General features: G+C 38.9%; 1 protein-coding gene across 1 annotated transcript in view; it reads left to right on the top strand.

The window, feature by feature from the left end:
• Positions 1 to 7,236, top strand: part of Mapk6 (mitogen-activated protein kinase 6) — a 57,182-nt gene extending 49,946 nt beyond the window's left edge. The window contains exon 4 of the mRNA XM_076850794.1: positions 7,188 to 7,236. Coding sequence (XP_076706909.1) covers positions 7,188 to 7,198 — 11 coding nt within the window. The 3' untranslated portion in view covers positions 7,199 to 7,236. The remainder of the gene's footprint in view (positions 1 to 7,187) is intronic.
• Positions 7,237 to 17,810: the final 10,574 nt, after the last annotated feature.

Raw genomic sequence — 17,810 nt, forward strand, 5'->3', positions numbered from 1 at the left:
ATATATATATATATATATATATATATATACCACAGTGTCTTTATCCATTCATCTACTGAAGGGTAGGTTTCTTCCACAGTTTAGCTATTGTGAATTGACCTACTATGAACATTGACGTGGCTCCGTTAACTATAGTATGCTGATTTTAAGTCCATTGGGTATAGACTGAGGAGTGGGATGGCTGGGTCAAATGCTGATTCCATTGCAAGTTTTCTAAGAAATCTGCATACTACTTTCTAATTGGTTACACCAATTTGCAGTCCTGCTAAAATGTATGAGTGTGCCTTTTCCCTCACGTCCTTGCCAACATTTATTGTTGCCTATATTCTTGATAGCTATCATTCTGACTGGAGTGACATGAAATCTTGGAGTAGTTTTGATTTGCATTTCTCTATTTACTAGAGATGTTGAACATTTTTTCTGATTTTTTTTTGATATTTTATTTTTTAGTTGTAGTTGTACTAAATACCTTTATTTTGTTTATTTATTTTTATGTGGTGCTGAGGATCAAACCCAGGGCCTCGAATGTGCTAGGTGAGCACTCTACCGCTGAGCCACAATCCCAGCCCTGAACATTTTTTCATATATTTGTTGATCAAATGTATATCTTCTTTTGAGAAGTGTCTGTTCAGCTCCTGAGCCCATTTATTGATTGGGTTGCTTTTTTTTTTTTTTTTTTTTTGGTATTAAGGTTTTTGAGTTCTTTATATATCCTGGAGATTAGTGCTCTATCTGACGTGTGTGTGGCAAAAGTTTGCTCCCAAAATGTAGGCTCTCTGTTTACCTCTTTGGTTGTTTCTTTTGCTAAAAAGAAGTTTTTTAGTTTGAGTCCATCCCATTTATTAATTCTTGACTTTATTTCTTACACTTTAGGAGTCTTGTTAAGGAAGCCGTAGCCTAATATGACATAATAAGAATTGGGTCTACTTTTTCCTCTATTATGCGTAGGGTCTCTGGTTTAATTCCTAGGTCCTTGATCCACTTTGAATTGAGTTTTGTGCATGGTGAGAAATAGGGATTTACTTTCATAATGCTGCATATGATTTTCAGTTCTTCCTGCACAATTTGTTGAAGAGACTATCTTTTTCCATCATATGTTTTTGGTGCCTTTGTCTAGTATGAGGTAACTGTATTTATGTGGGTTTGTCTCTGTGTCTTCTATTCTGTACCATTGGTCTACATGTCTATTTTGGTGCCAATACCATGCTGTTTTTGTTACCATAGCTTTGTAGTATAGTTTAAAGTCTGGTATTGTGATGCCATCCTGCTTCACTCTTCTTGCTAAGGATTGCTTTGGCTGTTCTGGATATCTTATTTTTCCAAATGAATTTCATGATTGCCTTTTCTATGTCTATAAGGAATGATGTTGGGATTCTGATTGGAATTGCATTGAATCTGTATAGCACTTTGGATAGTATGACCATTTTTTTTTTATTGGTTGTTCAAAACATTACAAAGCTCATGACATATCATCTTTCATACATTTGACTCAAGTGGGTTATGAACTCCCATTTTTACCCCAAATACAAATTGCAGAATCACATCGGTTACACATTCACATTTTTACATAATGCCATATTAGTGACTGTTGTATTCTGCTACCTTTCCTATCCCCTACTATCCCCCCTCCCCTCCCCTCCCATCTTCCCTCTCTACCTCATCTGCTGTTGTTCAATTCTCTCCCTTGTTTCCCCCACCTTTCCCCTCACAACCTCTTATATGTAATTTTGTGTAACATTGAGGGTCTCCTTCCATTTCCATATGATTTCCCTTCTCTCTCCCTTTCCCTCCCCCCACTCGTCTCTGTTTAATGTTAATCCTTTCCTCATGCTCTTCCTCCCTGTTCTGTTCTTAGTTGCTCTCCTTATATCAAGGAAGACATTTGGCATTTGATTTTTAGGGATTGACTAGCTTCGCTTAGCATGATCTGCTCTAATGCCATCCATTTCCCTGCAAAATCCATGATTTTGTCGTTTTTTAGTGCTGAGTAATACTCCATTGTGTATAAAAGCCACATTTTTCCCAACCTTTCACCTTTAGCCTGTGTATGTCTTTTCCTATCATATGAATCTCCTGAAGGCATCATATTGTTGGATTTGTTTTTTTAATCCAGGTTACTAGTCTATTCTCTTGATTGGTGAATTTAGGCCACTAACATTTAAGGTTACAATTGAAATATGGTTTGTACTTCCAGTCATGTTTATTTATTTATTTATTTTAGTTTGGCTAGTTTTTCCTCTTTGGTTATTTTTCTCCCCCTTTACTGAGATACCTCCCACTGTTAGTTTTGGGCGCTATTTTTCAATTCCTCTTCTTGTAGTGTTTTGCTCAAAATGCTTTGCAGTGCTGGTTTTCTGGCTGTGAATTCTTTTAGCTTTTGTTTATCGTGAAATATTTAATTATTGTCAAATCTGAAGCTTAATTTTGCTGGATACAGTATTCTTGGTTGGAATCCATTATTTTTCAGCGTTTGAAATACGTTGTTCCAGGATCTTCTTGCTTTCAAAGTCTGTGATGAAAAATCAGTCGTTAATCTAATTGGTTTACCCCTGAATGTAATCTGCCACCTTTCTCTCGTAGCTTTTAATATTCTCTCCTTGTTCTGTATGTTGGCTATCTTCATAATTATATGTTTTGGAGTTGGTCTATTACGGTTTTGAATGTTTGGGGTCCTGTAGGCTTCCAGGATTTGGCAATCCATTCCATCTTTCATCTCTGGGAAGTTTTCTAGGATTATTTCATTTAATAGGTTGTCCATTCCTTTGGTTTGAACCTCTATACCTTCTTCTATCCCAATGACTCTCAAGTTTGGTTTTTTTATGACATCCCATATCTCTTGGATAGATTGCTTGTGAGATTTAAGCATCCTTTCTGTGTTGACTATATTCTTTTCAAGTTGATAAACTTTGTCTTCATTATCTGATGTTCTGACTTCTACTTGATCTAGTCTATTTGTAATATTCTCATTTGAGTTTTTAATTTGGTTTATGATTTCCTGCATTTCTAGGATTACTGTTTGATTTTTTTAAAAACTCTCTATCTCCTGGTAAAGCTCGTTCTTTGCCATTTGAATTTGTTTGTTTAATTCGTTTTCAAAATATACTTTCATTGCTTGGACTTGCTGTCTCATGTCTTCTCTAATATTCCTTTCCATCTGAGTCAGGTATGCCTTGAGTTCTTTCCCTGTCCATGTTTCTGATGCTTCTAGGTCCTCCTGTAGATTTAAGTTGTCCTGCATTGTTTGTAATCCTTTTTCCCTTGTTTTTTCATGTTGTTCATGTTACTTTCCAGCTCTATTTGACTGCTGTGTTTCTGCTCTCTCCTATAAATTTGTTTTGGTTTTGTGTATCTCTGTTGTCTCTCCTTTGTGGTGGTGGACTATGCCTAGAAATGTTGGGCTTTATTATACTTTAAAGCTGCTTCATTCAATTCATAAAAGGCTTCCGGATTCTGTATGCATATAGTGATTTGTTGTTTGTTCTTAGGACTTTATGTTTAGGTTAGGTGCTATGATGGTGTGAGGGTTAGTATGTCTTGGCTACTTTAGAAGATTGCTCTACTGAAGGGGGATACTAACAGGCAATTGGATCAGGGTGTTGGTAGTAGCTAGGTATTTAGGAGCCCTATAGACAGCCTCGAAACATTCACCTATTTGCATTTAGACAATTACACGTAATGGAAGATGTAATGCTTGGGATGAAAGTTGGGGGGTAGGGGAAGGAAGGTGCTCTTAAAAAGAAAGGAGGAGAGAGATAGATAGATTAGAGGAGAATGGAAAGAACAATAAAACTTGAAACAGGAAAGAAAGAAGGAAAAGGGGAGAAAAGAACAAAGAGAAAAAAAATTGAAGTCTTAGAGATCCATTTTCTTCTCTTCCAGTAGGCGGAGCTGTGCCCTCCGCGCCGAGCTTCTGCCCTCTTCGTGCAGATAGCAATTCCTGTGAGGCAGCTCCTGAGAGACTCTCAGTCCTGTTAGTCCAGAGCCGTATCACTTCTCTGACCCCTCCCCCCCTTCCTCCTGCCAGTCAGCCAGCCAGGTCCTGTTCACCAGAGGCGGTTCCCCAAAGAACCGGTTACACTTGCAGCCCCACCGCGTGTCCTAATTCCCGAACGACTGAGCGCTCTCTCCGGCATTCATCTAAGCCCCAGTGCTGTGGTGCGGTGATCTGGGGACCAACAGTTTTAATTTTTCTGGACTCCTTTGGTGGGCCTTCCCCCAGTAACTGGCGGCTAAGACCTTGGGTGTCGCCGCTGGTGGTAAGGGGAGGTGGGGATCGGGAATCCCCTCTGCTTCCCTACAGACACGCCCCCCAGGGAGATTCCTGAGGTTTCCTGGCTGCTTGTATCTGGAGGGGGTTGGAGTCACACACCTACTAAAGTGGATTCTGCTGGGAAGGAATTCCGTCGGCCGAACTCCGGTGACGTCACCTCTCTGCCATGGCGGGCCCCAGGCTCCTTGCCGGAGTGTCTGAAGGGAGGGGTGGGACTGGTCTGTTCTGGTTGGATTCAGCTACTTCATGAAGGCCTGGCTAGAGACCTCTTCCTAGAGTCCCTGCACCGCACCTGCTGGGCCGTGCCTCGGGGTCTAGCCATGTGGTCGCCAGCTGGCAGGCGGTCTCTAGCCACCCAGTCGCGTGGGCAGTGGGCAGGCGGCCTACAGCGGGTGTGCGGTCTCTAGCTGCCCATTCGCGTGGGCAGTGGGTGGGCGGTTGCCGGCGGTTGTGTGGTCTTTAGCCACCCAGTCATGGGGGCCAAGGGCGGGCGGTCACTGGCGGTCGCCGAGTGGAGTCGCGCGGGCAGTGGCTGGCAGGTCCGGACCTCTACGCTGCACTGCGTGGCGGAGATTCACTGGTCTGGGGCAATCTGTCACCTCCAAAAATCCTACCAATTGCCGGCAGGTCTCTCTTCAGTGGAATTTCTGAACTATATTTTCAAAAGGCTCTTTGAGAAGCAGTATTCCCGCTGCTTGAATCCCAAGCCATTGAGCAAGTAGGAATGCAGCCTTCCTCTAGGCCGCCATCTTGAATCTCCCTAGTATGACCATTTTGACAACATTAATTTTGCCTATCTCAGAGCATGGGAGATCTTTCCATCTTCTAAGTTCTTTAATTTCTTTATTTAGTGTTCTGTAGTTTTCATTGTAGAGTTCTTTCACCTCTTTTGTTAAGTTGATTACCAAGGTTTTTTTTTTTTTAGGCTATTGTGATTTCCTAATTTCTTTTTCAGAGGATTCATCACTGATATATAGAAATGCATTTGATTTATGAGTATTGATTTTATATCATGCTACTTTGTTGAATTCATTAATTAATTTTAGGTGTTTTCTGGTGGAGTTTTTTGGATCCTCTAAATATAGAATCATGTCATCAGCAAATAATGAGAGTTTGAGTGTTTCTTTTCCTCTCTGTATCCCTTCAATTTCTTTCATCTGTCTAATTGCTCTGGCTAAAGTTTCAAGGACTATGTTGAAAAGAAGTGGTGAAAGAGGGCATCCCTTTCTTGTTCCAGTTTTTAGAGGGAATGCTTTCAATTTTTCTCCATTTAGAATAATGTTGGACTTGGATTTAGTGTAGATAGCTTTTACAATGTTGAGGTATGTCCCTGTTATTCCTAGTTTTTCTATTGTTTTGAACATGAAAGTATTTTGTCAAATGCTTTCTCTGTATCTATTGATATAATCAAATGATTCTTATCTTTGAGTCTATTGATGTGAGGAGTTATATTTATTGATTTCCAGATGTTGAACCAAACTTGTATCTCTGGAATGAACCCCACTTGATCATGGTACATTATTTTTTTTGATATGTTTTTGTATGCAGTTTGCCAGGATTTTACTGAGAATTTTTGCCTCAATGTTCATCAGGAATATTGGTCTGAAAATTTCTTTCCTTGATGTGTCTCTGCCTGGTTTTGGTATCAGAATGATACTAGATTTGTAGAATGAGTTTGGAAGGGATCCTTCCTTTTCTGTTTCATGGAATAATTTGAGTAGTATTGGTATTAATTCTTCTTTGTAGGTTTTGTAGAACTCAGCTGTGAATCCAGGCTTTTCTTGGTTGGTAGGCTTTTGATGGTGTGTTCTATTTCCTTGCTTTAAATTGTTCTGCTTAAATTGTGTATGTCCTCTTGACTCAGTTTGGATAGATAATATGCCTCTAGAAATTTGTTGGTGTCTTTGAGGTTTTCTATTTTGCTGGAGTATAAAATTTCAAAATAATTTCTAATTGTCTTCTGTATTTCAATAGTGTCTGTCATGATATTTCCTTTTTCATCACAGATTTTAGTAATTTGGATTTCCTGCTTCCTTTTTGTTAGAGTGGCTAAAGATTTGTCAATTTTATTTATTTTTTTCAAGGAACCAGCTTTTTGTTTTGTCAATTTTTGAAATTTTTTTTAGTTTTAATTTCATTGATTTCTGCCCTGATTTTAATTATTTCCTGTCTTCTACTACTTTTAGTGTTGGGTTGTTCTTTTTCTAGGGCTTTGAGGTGTAATGTCAGGTTTTTTAATTTGTTGACTTTTTCTTCTTTTAATGAATGAACTCCATGCAATGAACCCCTCTTAGCACTGCCTTCATAGTGTCCCAGAGATTTTGATAAGTTGTATTGGAGTTCACATTTACCTCTAAGAATTTTTTTTAATCTCCTACCTGATGTCTTCTGTTATTTATGTGTCATTCAATAGCATATTGTTTATTCTCCAGGTGTTGGAGTAGCTTCTCTTTTTAATTTTATCATTGATTTTTAATTTCTTTCCATTATGATCTGATAGAATGCAGGGTAGTATCTCTATTTTTTTGTATTTGCTAAGACTTGCTTTGTGGCATAACATATGGTGTATTTTGGAGAAGGATCCATGTGCTGCTGAGAAGAAAGTATATTTGTTCCTTGACAGATGGAATATTCTATATATGTCTGTTAAGTACAAATTATTGATTGTATTATTGAGTTCTATAGTTTCTTTGTTTAGTTTTTGTTTGGAAGATCTATCCAGTGGTGAGAGAGGTATATTAAATTCATCCAGTATTATTGTGTCTTGGTCTATTTGGTTCTTGTATTTGAGAAGGGTTTGTTTGATATATATAGATAGCCCATTGATGGGGGCATAGATATTTATGATTGTTTTATCTTGTTGATGTATGAATCCCTTAAGCAGTATGAAATGTCTTTCTTTATTTCTTTTCACTAGATTTGGCTTGAAGTCCACTTTATCTGATATGAGGATGGAAACCCCTGCTTATTAACATGTTCCATGTGAGTGGTATGTTTTTTCCCACCCTTTCACCTTTAGTCTGTGGATGTCTTTTCTTGTGAGATGAGTCTATTGAAGCAACATATAATTGGGTCTTTTTTTTTTTTAAATCCAATCTGTCATTCAATGTCTTTTAATTGATGAATTTAGGCCACTGATATTCAGGGTTGTTATTGAAATGTGATTTGTATTCCCAGAAATTTTGGTTTATTTTTGGTTTTTAACTTAACTTGGTTTCTCCTTTGATTGGCCTTTTCTTTAATGTAATTCCTCCCTTTGCTGATTTTCATTTCCTCCTCATGGAATATTTTGCTGAGGATGCTCTGTAGTACAGACTTTCTAGTTGTCAATAAACTTTTGTTTATCATGTCAATAACTTTTGTTTATCATGAAACACTTTTATTTTGTCATCAAATCTGAAGCCTAATTTTGCTGGATATAAGATTCTTGGTTGGCATCCATTTTTCTTTCAGAGCTTGGTATATGTTGTTCAGGATCTCCTGGATTTTGAGGGTCTAGGTTGAAAAATCTGCAGATATCCTAATTGGTCTCCCCTCTATGTGATCTGATTCCTCTCTCTTGCGGCCTTTAAGATTCTGTCCTTATCTGTATGCTAGGCATTTTCATTATAACATGCCTTGGTGTGGGTCTGTTGTAATTTTGTACATTTGGTGTCCTGTAAGCCCCTTTTGTTTGATTTTCCAATTCATTCTTCATGTTTGGAAAATTTTCTGAAATTATCTTATTGAAGAGATTGTGCATTCCTTTGGTTTGAATCTCTGTGCCTTCCTCTATACCAATAAATCTTAGATTTGGTCTTTTGATGCTATTCCATAATTCTTGGATATTCTGTTCATGGATTCTTATCATCTTCACTGTGTGGTCAACTTTATTTCCCAGACTGTATACTTTGTCTTTATTATCTAGATATGTTCTGTCTTACAAGTGATTTAGTCTCTTGGTGATGCTTTCTATTGACTTTTTTATTTGGTTTATTGTTTCCTTCATTTCAAGGATTTCTGATTGGCTTTTTTTTTTTTTTTTTTCAGAATCTCTAACTCTTGAAGTAATCTTTTGCTACCTGTATTTGTTCCCTTCCCTCTTTGTTGTTGTGATCTATGGTTGCCTGTATTTGCTCGCTTATCTCTTTGTTGGAGCGATTAATTTTTGCCTGTATTTGCTCATTTAAGTGTTTCTTTAATTCACAGATCATTTCTTAAAAATATTCTTTTTTAGTTGTAGATGGACACAATACCTTTATGTTATTTATTTTATGTGTTGCCAAGGATTGAAGCCAGTGCCTCATACATGCTAGGCAAGTGCTCTACTACTGAGCCATAACCTTGGCCCCTCACAGATCATTTTAATTATGTACATTCTGAACTCCTTCTCTGATGTTTTATCAACTGTGCTGTCCATGGGTTATGTTATTGTAGTATCTTGGTTTGTTTGGGACACTATTTTCCCTTGTTTTTTCATGTTATCTATGTATCTTCCTTTCTTGCAGTGCAGATCTGAAGTATTACAGTTTCTGCCCTAAATGTTATAGTAACCGTGCATATTATCTCTACCTCACCTTGGTGTTGAGCTTCCAGAACCTGCCAGTGACCTGTGACGGATGCTACTGGAACTATAGGTGGTGGCGGCAATAGTAATTGATCTGTTTAACTTGTGATTCAGTTCGGGCAAATCATATGACTCTAGAAAGTTGTCTTTCTGTTTTATTAGAGTACAAATTTTCAAAAGAATTTCTAATTATCTTTTGTATTTCAGTAGTGTCTGTTGTGATATTTTCTTTTTCATCTTGGATGTTACTAACTTGAGTTTTCTCTCTCCTTCTCTTCATTATCATGGTTAAGGTTTTATCAATTTTATTTATTTTTTAAAAGAACCAACTTTTTGTTTTGTCAATTTTTTTTGTTTCTCTTGTTCCGATTTCATTGATTTCAATTATTTCCTGTCTTCTGCTGCTTTTGGTGTTAATTTATTCTTACTTTTCTAGGGCTTTGAGATGTAATGTTAGGTCATTTATTTGTTGACATGTTCTTTTTTTTTAAGGAATGAACTCCATGCAATTAACTTTCCTCTTACTACTGCCTTCATAGTGTCCCAGAGATTTTGATATATTGTATCAATGTTCCCATTTACCTCTAAGAATTGTTTTTATTTTTTAGTTGAAGATAGACACAATCTTTATATATTTTTATGTTGTGCTAAGGATGGAACCCAGTGCCTTGCATGTGTGAGGCAAGCGCTCTACCACTGAACTATAGCCCTAGCCCTAAGAATATTTTAATCTCCTCTTTGATGTCTTTTGCAACCCATTGTTCATTCAATAGCATATTATTTGATTTCCAGGTGTTGGAGTAGCTTCTTTTTTTAATTTTATGATTGATTTCTAATTTTATTCCATTATGATCTGATAGAATTCAGGATAGTATCTCTATTTTTTTATATGCTAAGAGTTTCTTAATATATGGCAGCATATATTATGCCACATAATCTATGTGCTGCCGAGAAGAAAGTGTATTCACTCCTTTATGGATGAAATATATAACTGTTATGTCTTGTTGATGTATGGTTCCATTAAGCAGTATGTAGTGTCCTTCTTTATCCCTTTTGATTAACTTTGGCAAAGTCTACTTTATTTGATATGAGGATGGAAACCCCTCCTTGTTTATGTGGTCCATGTGAGTGATATGTTTTTTTCCCAACTTTTCACCTTCAGTCTGTGAGATGAGTCTCTTGAAGGCAGCATATTGTTGGGTCTTTTTAAAAATCCAATCTGCCAGCCTGTGTCTTTTGATTGGTGAGTTTAGGCCACTAACACTTAGGGTTATTATTGTGACATGATTTGTTTTCCTGGTCATTTTTGTTTATTTTTGGTTTTTGACTTGACTTGGTTTCTCCTTTGATTGGTATTTCCTTTAGTGTAGTACCTCCATTTGCTGATTTTCATTGTTGTTTTTTAATTTCCTCCTTATATAATATTTTGCCAAGGATGTTCTCTAGTGCAAGCTTTCTAGTTGTAAATTCTTTTAACTTTTGTTTATCATGAAACATTTTTGTCATCAAATCTGAAGCTTAATTTTACTGGATATAAGATTCTTGGTTGGCATCATTTTCTTTCAGAGCCTAGTATAGGTTGTTCCAGGATCTCCTGGCTTTGAGGGTCTGGGTTGAAAAATCTGCAAATATCCTAATTGGTCTTCCCTATATGTGATCTGATTCCTTTCTCTTGTGGCTTTTAGAATTCTCTCCTTATTCTGTATGCTGGGCATTTTCATTTATAATGTGCCTTGGTGTGGATCTGTTGTGATTTTGTACATTTGGTGTCCTATGAGCCTCTTTTGTTTGATTTTCCAATTCATTTTTCATGTTTGGGAAATTTTCTGAAATTATCTCATTGAAGAGACTGTGCTTTCCTTTGGTCTGGAACTGTATGCCTTCCTCTATCCCAATAATTCTTAAATTTGGTCTTTTGATGCTATCCCATAATTCTTGAATATTCTGCTCATGATTTCTTACCATCTTCACTGTGTGATCAATATTTTTTTCAAGATTATATATTTTGTCTTCCTTGTCTGAGGTCCTGTCTTCCAAGTGATGTAATCTGTTGGTGATGCTTTCTATTGAGTTTTTAATATGGTTTATTGTTTCTTTCATTTTGAGGATTTATATTTGGTTTCTTTTTCAGAACCTCTATAACTTTATAGAAGTAATCTTTTGCTTCCTATATATGCTTATGTGGTTCTTTATCAAAATGATCTCTTGCTGCCTGTATTTGCTCTTTTATGTCATCTTTAATTCAGAGAACATTTTAATTATGTACATCCTGAACTCCTTCTCTGTCATTACTTCTGCTGTGCTGGCCATGGATTCCAATAATATAATGTCTTGGTTTGTTTTGGACACTTTCTTTCCTTGTTTTTTTTTTTTTTTATGTTGATTTTGTGTCTTCCCCTTAGCACTGTGGATCCAAGGCATTACAGTTTTTACCCCATAGGCTGTAGTGTCCCTGCAGGTTTTCAACACCTCTCCTTTAAGAGGGAAAACAATGTGAACAGATCCCAATACAAACAATATACAACCTTACACCAGAGAGCTGCTATTAAGATGTTTATGGTTTTGTCACAATTATTATCCACAGTATAAATAGAAGATTTGCAAAGGGGTCTACAGTTTCTGGTGGTGGACAAAGAACCAGGGATAAGGTGTAGGATGAGATGTTGAGGTGGTAGGAGGTGAGGATATGGAGTTATTATTATATCTTTGAAAGTGTGAAAGAGGAATCTAAAGAAGTTGGTTAGTAGCAGGAGAAGAGAGAGAAAGTGATTTGGGGGAGACAAGCAAGTGGGAAGACAGTAGCATACAAAAGACAAACATAAATGTCAAGAAAAATAAAAAATGAGAAAATAGGAGGTAAAGAATATACAACACTACTTTAATATACTATTCAGACATCCCAGTCCTCAGTAGCCTAATTCATGAAAAGTACTTGGTTTCATAAATGTTGGGGATGTGTTGGAGGACAGAGAGAGAAATCTTGAAGGAAGATACAAGGATTGTTTCTCTTGGAGATCAGTGTCTTTCCTACTTCCCTTCTCATCTAGTGGGTGGGCTTGTTTGTTGTTTGCTGGTGTCTTCACCCTCAGGATGGTGAGGGTTATTAGGGTGGGAGGGTTGGTCTTGGGGGCAGAGCTCCTGGAAGTGGGATATAGCAATTGCTGGTCCCCAATGGGAGACTGCACCCTAAGGATCTCCTTTAGGGCCCACTCGTGTGATGTGGGCACCTGGTCTTATCTCCTTATATTACCTGTAGACCTTGCAATTCCTGGTCTCTAATTTAGTATCTAAACTATATCTCGCTCAACCCCATCTTGGGACACCTTTGTCACCATCTTTAGTTGGGGCAACCCCCAGCTTGGAACACCTGCTGGGGCTTAGAAGCAATATCAAGGTACTGAAAGTCTCCAACTACCCACTCTCCCCAGCAGCTGCTAACCCTGCACAGTGCATGAGGTTGTGTGGCTGATCCATAGTTCAACAAAACCAGGTCACAAAACCAGGTCCTGAATTGCCCGATGTAAAACATCTCTCCACAACAGGTGTGCAGCCCCCAGATCCCAGCCCACAGGAACCTTTCTCTCCAAGGTCTTGGAGACTTTCAGTACCTTGATATTGCTTCTAAGCCCCAGCAGGTGTTCCAAGCTGGGGGTTGCCCCAACTAAAGATGGTGACAAAGGTGTCCCAAGATGGAGGTGGCTGCTCTCAGGTATGGGGTGTTGGGTTGGGTGGGGCCTGGTGGTGGCATTGAGCAGCTTGTTCAGAGATGCAGCTCTGTGGCATACAGTGTTGTGGACAACAGCTGTCTCTGAACCCAGTGCAGTATCTCCAGGTGCAGGTTATCCTGTGTAGGGGATTGTGGCAGGGGTTGTAGTGCCCCAAGATGGAGGCAACTGAGGGAGCCCCATGTTGGTAGATGGGGGTCCACACGGGAGTGGCAGCTGGAGTTCCTGTACAGGTGGTGGCCAGGAGTCCCGCATGGGTGCCGATGCCAGTGGTTCTACTCGGGCACCTGGAGATCCTGTGTGGACGAGTGGCTGGGAGTCCTGTGCTGAAGCTGAGACCTGGTTACCTGCACAGGCACGACGGCCATGATTCCTGCATGGGAGCAGCCGTAGGGGGTCCTCTAATCACTTACAGAGAAACAGTATTCCCACCACTTGAATCCCAGGTCCCAGAGTGGCACAGAATGCAGCCTCCCTCTAGCCCACCATCTTGGAAACAGCGCCCCCCCCCAACTTATTTTTAAAAGGGGACTTGTTTTTTTTCTCTTCCTCTCTCTGCTCCTCCCTAGTATCTCCCCCTCCCTAATCTCTGGGGAAACAGGATCACCTTTATTCCTAATCCAAGCCAGAGTTATCTGTCCTTGAACACACACCCATCACAGGAATGAAGGAATTCAGATTTTGGGGATGGTACTCAGAAATAATTACCTTCCAGATTAACAAGTGAATTACAACTGCACCAGAGAACACATGGAATGTAGGCTTTGAATCATCTCTTTAAAAGCCCCCTGTTCCTGCTGATGGGCAGAATCAGCCTCTGGGACAGGAATCCCCTGTGATTCTTTTCCTTTGTTTGCAAAGCAATAATATTCTTTTTCCTTTTTTCAAAACCATGTCCTTGTTATTGGATTGGCATGGGGACAAGGATAGAGCTTTTGATAACATGAGCTCTTTATATATTTAATATTAACATTTACATCTTGTTAGATTCATCACTCATTTTGTCCAGAGTAACTTTCAACTTAGAAATTTTTTTTAAACATTTAGGCGTTAAAAAGTTCTTTTTATACTTGAATTTACCATCGTTTTTCCTTCGGTAAGTATCTTCCTTTTTTTTTTTTTTTTTTTTTGGTTTTGTGGGTTTTTGGGGTACTGAGGAATGAACCCAGGGGTACTTAATCACTGAGCCACTCCCACAGCCCTTTTATTTTTTATTTTGAGGGTATAGGGATGGAGCTCAGGGGCACTCAACCACTGAGCCACATCCCCAGCCTTATTTTGTATTTTATTTAGAAACAGAGTCTCACTCAGTTGCTTAGGGCCTTGCTAAATTGCTGAGGCTGGCTTTGAACTTGCAATCCTCCTGCCTCAGCCACCCAAGCTGCTGGGATTATAGCATACACCACCATGACCAACTTGCTATTTTTATAACTAGAAAGTTGTTCTAAATGTAGAGAGTTTTTTGGTTTTATTTGGTTCTGATGTTTATTATTAATTATTAAATTTATATTGATTTACAATGTAAAGGACTATCTCAGTTGATTTTCTCCTGGAATGATTGAACTTCCAAATTTATTTATCAAATAAGCCTTTCTGATTGATTTCTGATTATCCCACTTTCATTTATAAAGTATTTAAGTATATTAGGAACTATTCTTTAGGGTAGATATTGATTTGCCAGTTTGTTGCAGCATTAGTACCATACTGTTTTGAATATTATAATTTTAATATTTGTATCTTCAAGTTTCTCCTTATTAAAAAAATTTTTAGCTACCTTCCATCTCTCCAAATTGAAATGAGATACCTAGAAGGGGATTCACTTCAATGAATTCAACACATACTTGGGAATATGTTCAGGCTGAGGATATCACCTCTGCACTGTCCTCTGCAGTTAGTTGACAACTCACCATCACAGAGATGTGATTCTGTTTTAAAGATCAGGGAGCTAAAGTAAAAAGAAGCTGGGCTTCAGCTCCAAGAATGTCTTCTTGAGCAATTGAGGGCAGGGTAGAGCACGAGGAAGGGAGGACATGGCTTCCTGTGCCTCTGGTAGCCGTCTGGTTCAGGAAGGGCCCTGAGCCTGCACCTGCTTATGCTCTCATGGATTTCCTGAGTCAGATCCTCAGTCAAGCTAGTTCCCTGAATTTTCTGTTTTTTTACAGAGTTTGAACACAGTTTCCAAATATATTTGCCAAAAACTCTAAATCAAAACAACTCCCCCTAAACCACACAGTTCCACACAGAAAAATCCAGATCTCTAACCTCTGGAGAGAACAAAACAAGACAGAAAACCTCAAAGAATCTAGTTACGTTAGGGGTTCTCACTTTGCAAAGATCAGTGGGGACTCCCCTTTAGATGAGTCATACGTTCCCTGACCCATTTATTTTCTGGCCTGGCCTTGTAGGCTTCTGAGGGGACAGTCCCCAGAGTTAAGGGACCAGGAACAGAGCTGCAGGTCAGTCCCCACTTCACTGATTCTGAGATAGCAATTTAGGATAAAGAGAGAGAGAGAGATACTGAATCTTAAAGGAAACACTCACTGCCATTGAGATGTAGAAAGCATAGTTGTAAATCTTGAGCAAAAAGCCTTGGCCCGTGACCTTTAAAAATAAGGGAAATACAGAAGTGCAGGGGAAACTGGTAGAAATTTTGCTGCTCCACCCTGGCTCCATCTCCAGACTGGCCCCTGATATAGCCCTTCTATAAATATTGGACCCCCAGTCCAAGTCAGGGCCGCTTCTCACTCTAAAGACAGCCCACATTCTCCCTTGAATGTGTAGCTGCTTTCCTAAATAAACCTCTGTCTCAGCCTCTGTCTGGCTTGTGTGAACTTCTTTTCCTTTGCACTAAGAATCTCGCTGATTGTGAGTTGAGTTCCTGCTGTCCTCTGGGAACTCCTCAGACCCTTCCCTGGAGAAATCTCTTCCACTTCAAGCTGGGAAGTGCCTCATGAGGTTGTCGTGTGTCCTGCTGCTGATTCCCTGGGAGATGCTCCTTGCTCCGTCAGCATCCCATCCATCCCTGATCTCTGCTCTGCTTTCTGACAGAGAACAGCAAAGTTTGCCTTTCCTGGCCTCAGTGGACTAGGTCCCAGGATGTCCACAGTCCTTTGGATATTTCCATATAAGCAAATCTACTCCATCTTGTGGGACAAAGGGGTTGGGCCTCACAGTACCCCTCACCCTTCATTTCATGGGATTCCCAGCACAGAAGCAACTCCATTGATTGAACACCACCTAACAGCAAAGGCTGTCCAGAGTCAACCCAGCACCACCAGGGCCTCAGAAATCAGACTGTTAATGTCACCCTTGCTGATTTGTCAGAGGTCTTTGAAGCTGAAAGCATCCTGGGCAGTTGCTGAGGTCAACCCACTGAGGACTGAGGAAGGCACAAGTTAGCTCCCCATTGTCTCACAAGATTTACAGCAGGTTTTTTCCCTTGCATACTACATGTAAGAATAAAATACTGGTTAAATAACCTATGAAGCTAGGCACAATGGTGCATGCCTGCAATCCCAGAAACTCAGGAGGCTGAGATGGGAGGATCTCAAGTTTGAGACCAGCCTCAGCAATTTAGCAAGACTCTCTCAAAAAGAGAGAGAGAGAGAGAGGTAGGGAGGGGCTGGGGATGTAGATCACTGGTAATGTGCCTCTGGCTTCAATCCCCAGTTCCTAAATAAATAAGTAAATAACCTATGGCAAAGCAGAGAGAGGCCAACGCTATATGATCTCACCATATGTGGAATTTTAAAAAGTCAAACTCTGAGGTAGAGAGCAGAATGCTGGTTACCAGAGTGAGGGTGGGTGAGTGGAAAGGGCAGCCATCAGCTAGCCAAAGGGTATAATGTTTCAGACGGGAGGAAGAGCTTCTGATGTTCTGTTGCAGAGCATAGCTACTAACATTAATAATAATGAATTGTATATTTTTAAAATTTTAAAAAGATTTTAAATGTTCTCACTGAAAAGAAATGATAAATGTATAAGGTAATGGACATCCTAAATAGCCTATTTAGTTATTCTATAATGCACAGATGTAGTAAGACATCATATCGCACCTGTAAATATATATAATTATTGTTTGTCAATTTAAAACAATATTTTAAAAACTTGGGCAAATCTCCTCTGGGATGTACTAATGGGAATATCTCTAACAACATGGAGTAATATATTAAATATGTTATTAAGTAGAAAAAGCAAGGTTAAAAACAGATAAAATGTGGCATATACATATACTGGAATATTATTTGGCAATAAAAAAGAAATACTGGTACATGCTACAACATAGATTAAGCTTGAAAACATGCCAAATGAAAAAGAAAAAGGGCCAGCAGGTATGCTGACACCTACCTATAATTTCAGCAACTTGGGAGGCTGAGGCAGGAAGATCATAAGTTTGAGGCCAGCCTCAGCAACTTATTGAGTCCCAAAGCAACTTAGCAAAGGCCTGTCTCAAGATGAAAAATTTTTAAAAAGGGCTGGGGATATGGCTCAGTGGTAAAATGCTCCTGGGTTCAATATCAGTACAAGGAAGGAAGAAAAGCAGGGAGGGAGGGAGGGAGGGAAGGAGGAAGGCAGGCAGGCAGGCCAAAGGTCCCATAGGTCCCATACTGTATGATTCCACTTACATGAAACATCTATAATAGCAATTCCATAGGGAAAGAAAGTACCTTAGCAGCTGCTTAGGCTTGTAGTGGGGGAGTTGGGAGAAACAGGGTTGATGGGTACATGATTTCCTTTTGGAATAAAAATATACTAAAATTGATTATGGTGACGTTTGCATGACTCTGAATATATTAAAATCATTGAGTAATACTTAAGGTTAATTGTATAGTATGTGAATCAATAAATCTAAATACTAAAAAGTTAAACCTGGAAAAAAAGCAAGTTAGAGAAGTGTACAATATGCTCTTGATCTCCTTAGAAGGGGTGCTAAAACTATAATGAAAATTCACTTCAGAAGGATGAAACATAAAACAAAACTTGTTTTTTTCTTTTTTTTTAACCTATGGGGAAAGAGAAGGGATAATAGAGTTGAAGTTTCACGGATAGAAGCCAGAATACTCTGAATAGACTTTCTAAATTTGGATTTGAAATCATGAGAATATTTGAATAATTTAAAAAACAATTCAAAATGAACTCCTACTTTAAAATCTGGAACAAGACAAAAGATGTCCACTTTCACCACTTCTATTTAATATAATGCTAGAAATTCCAGCTACAGCATTTAGGCAAGAGAAGGAAGTAAAGGTATAAAAATAGGAAGAAAGAA

This window comes from Callospermophilus lateralis, chromosome 3 (assembly GCF_048772815.1).
Source record: "Callospermophilus lateralis isolate mCalLat2 chromosome 3, mCalLat2.hap1, whole genome shotgun sequence".
In the NCBI taxonomy this organism is placed as follows: Eukaryota; Metazoa; Chordata; class Mammalia; order Rodentia; family Sciuridae; genus Callospermophilus; species Callospermophilus lateralis.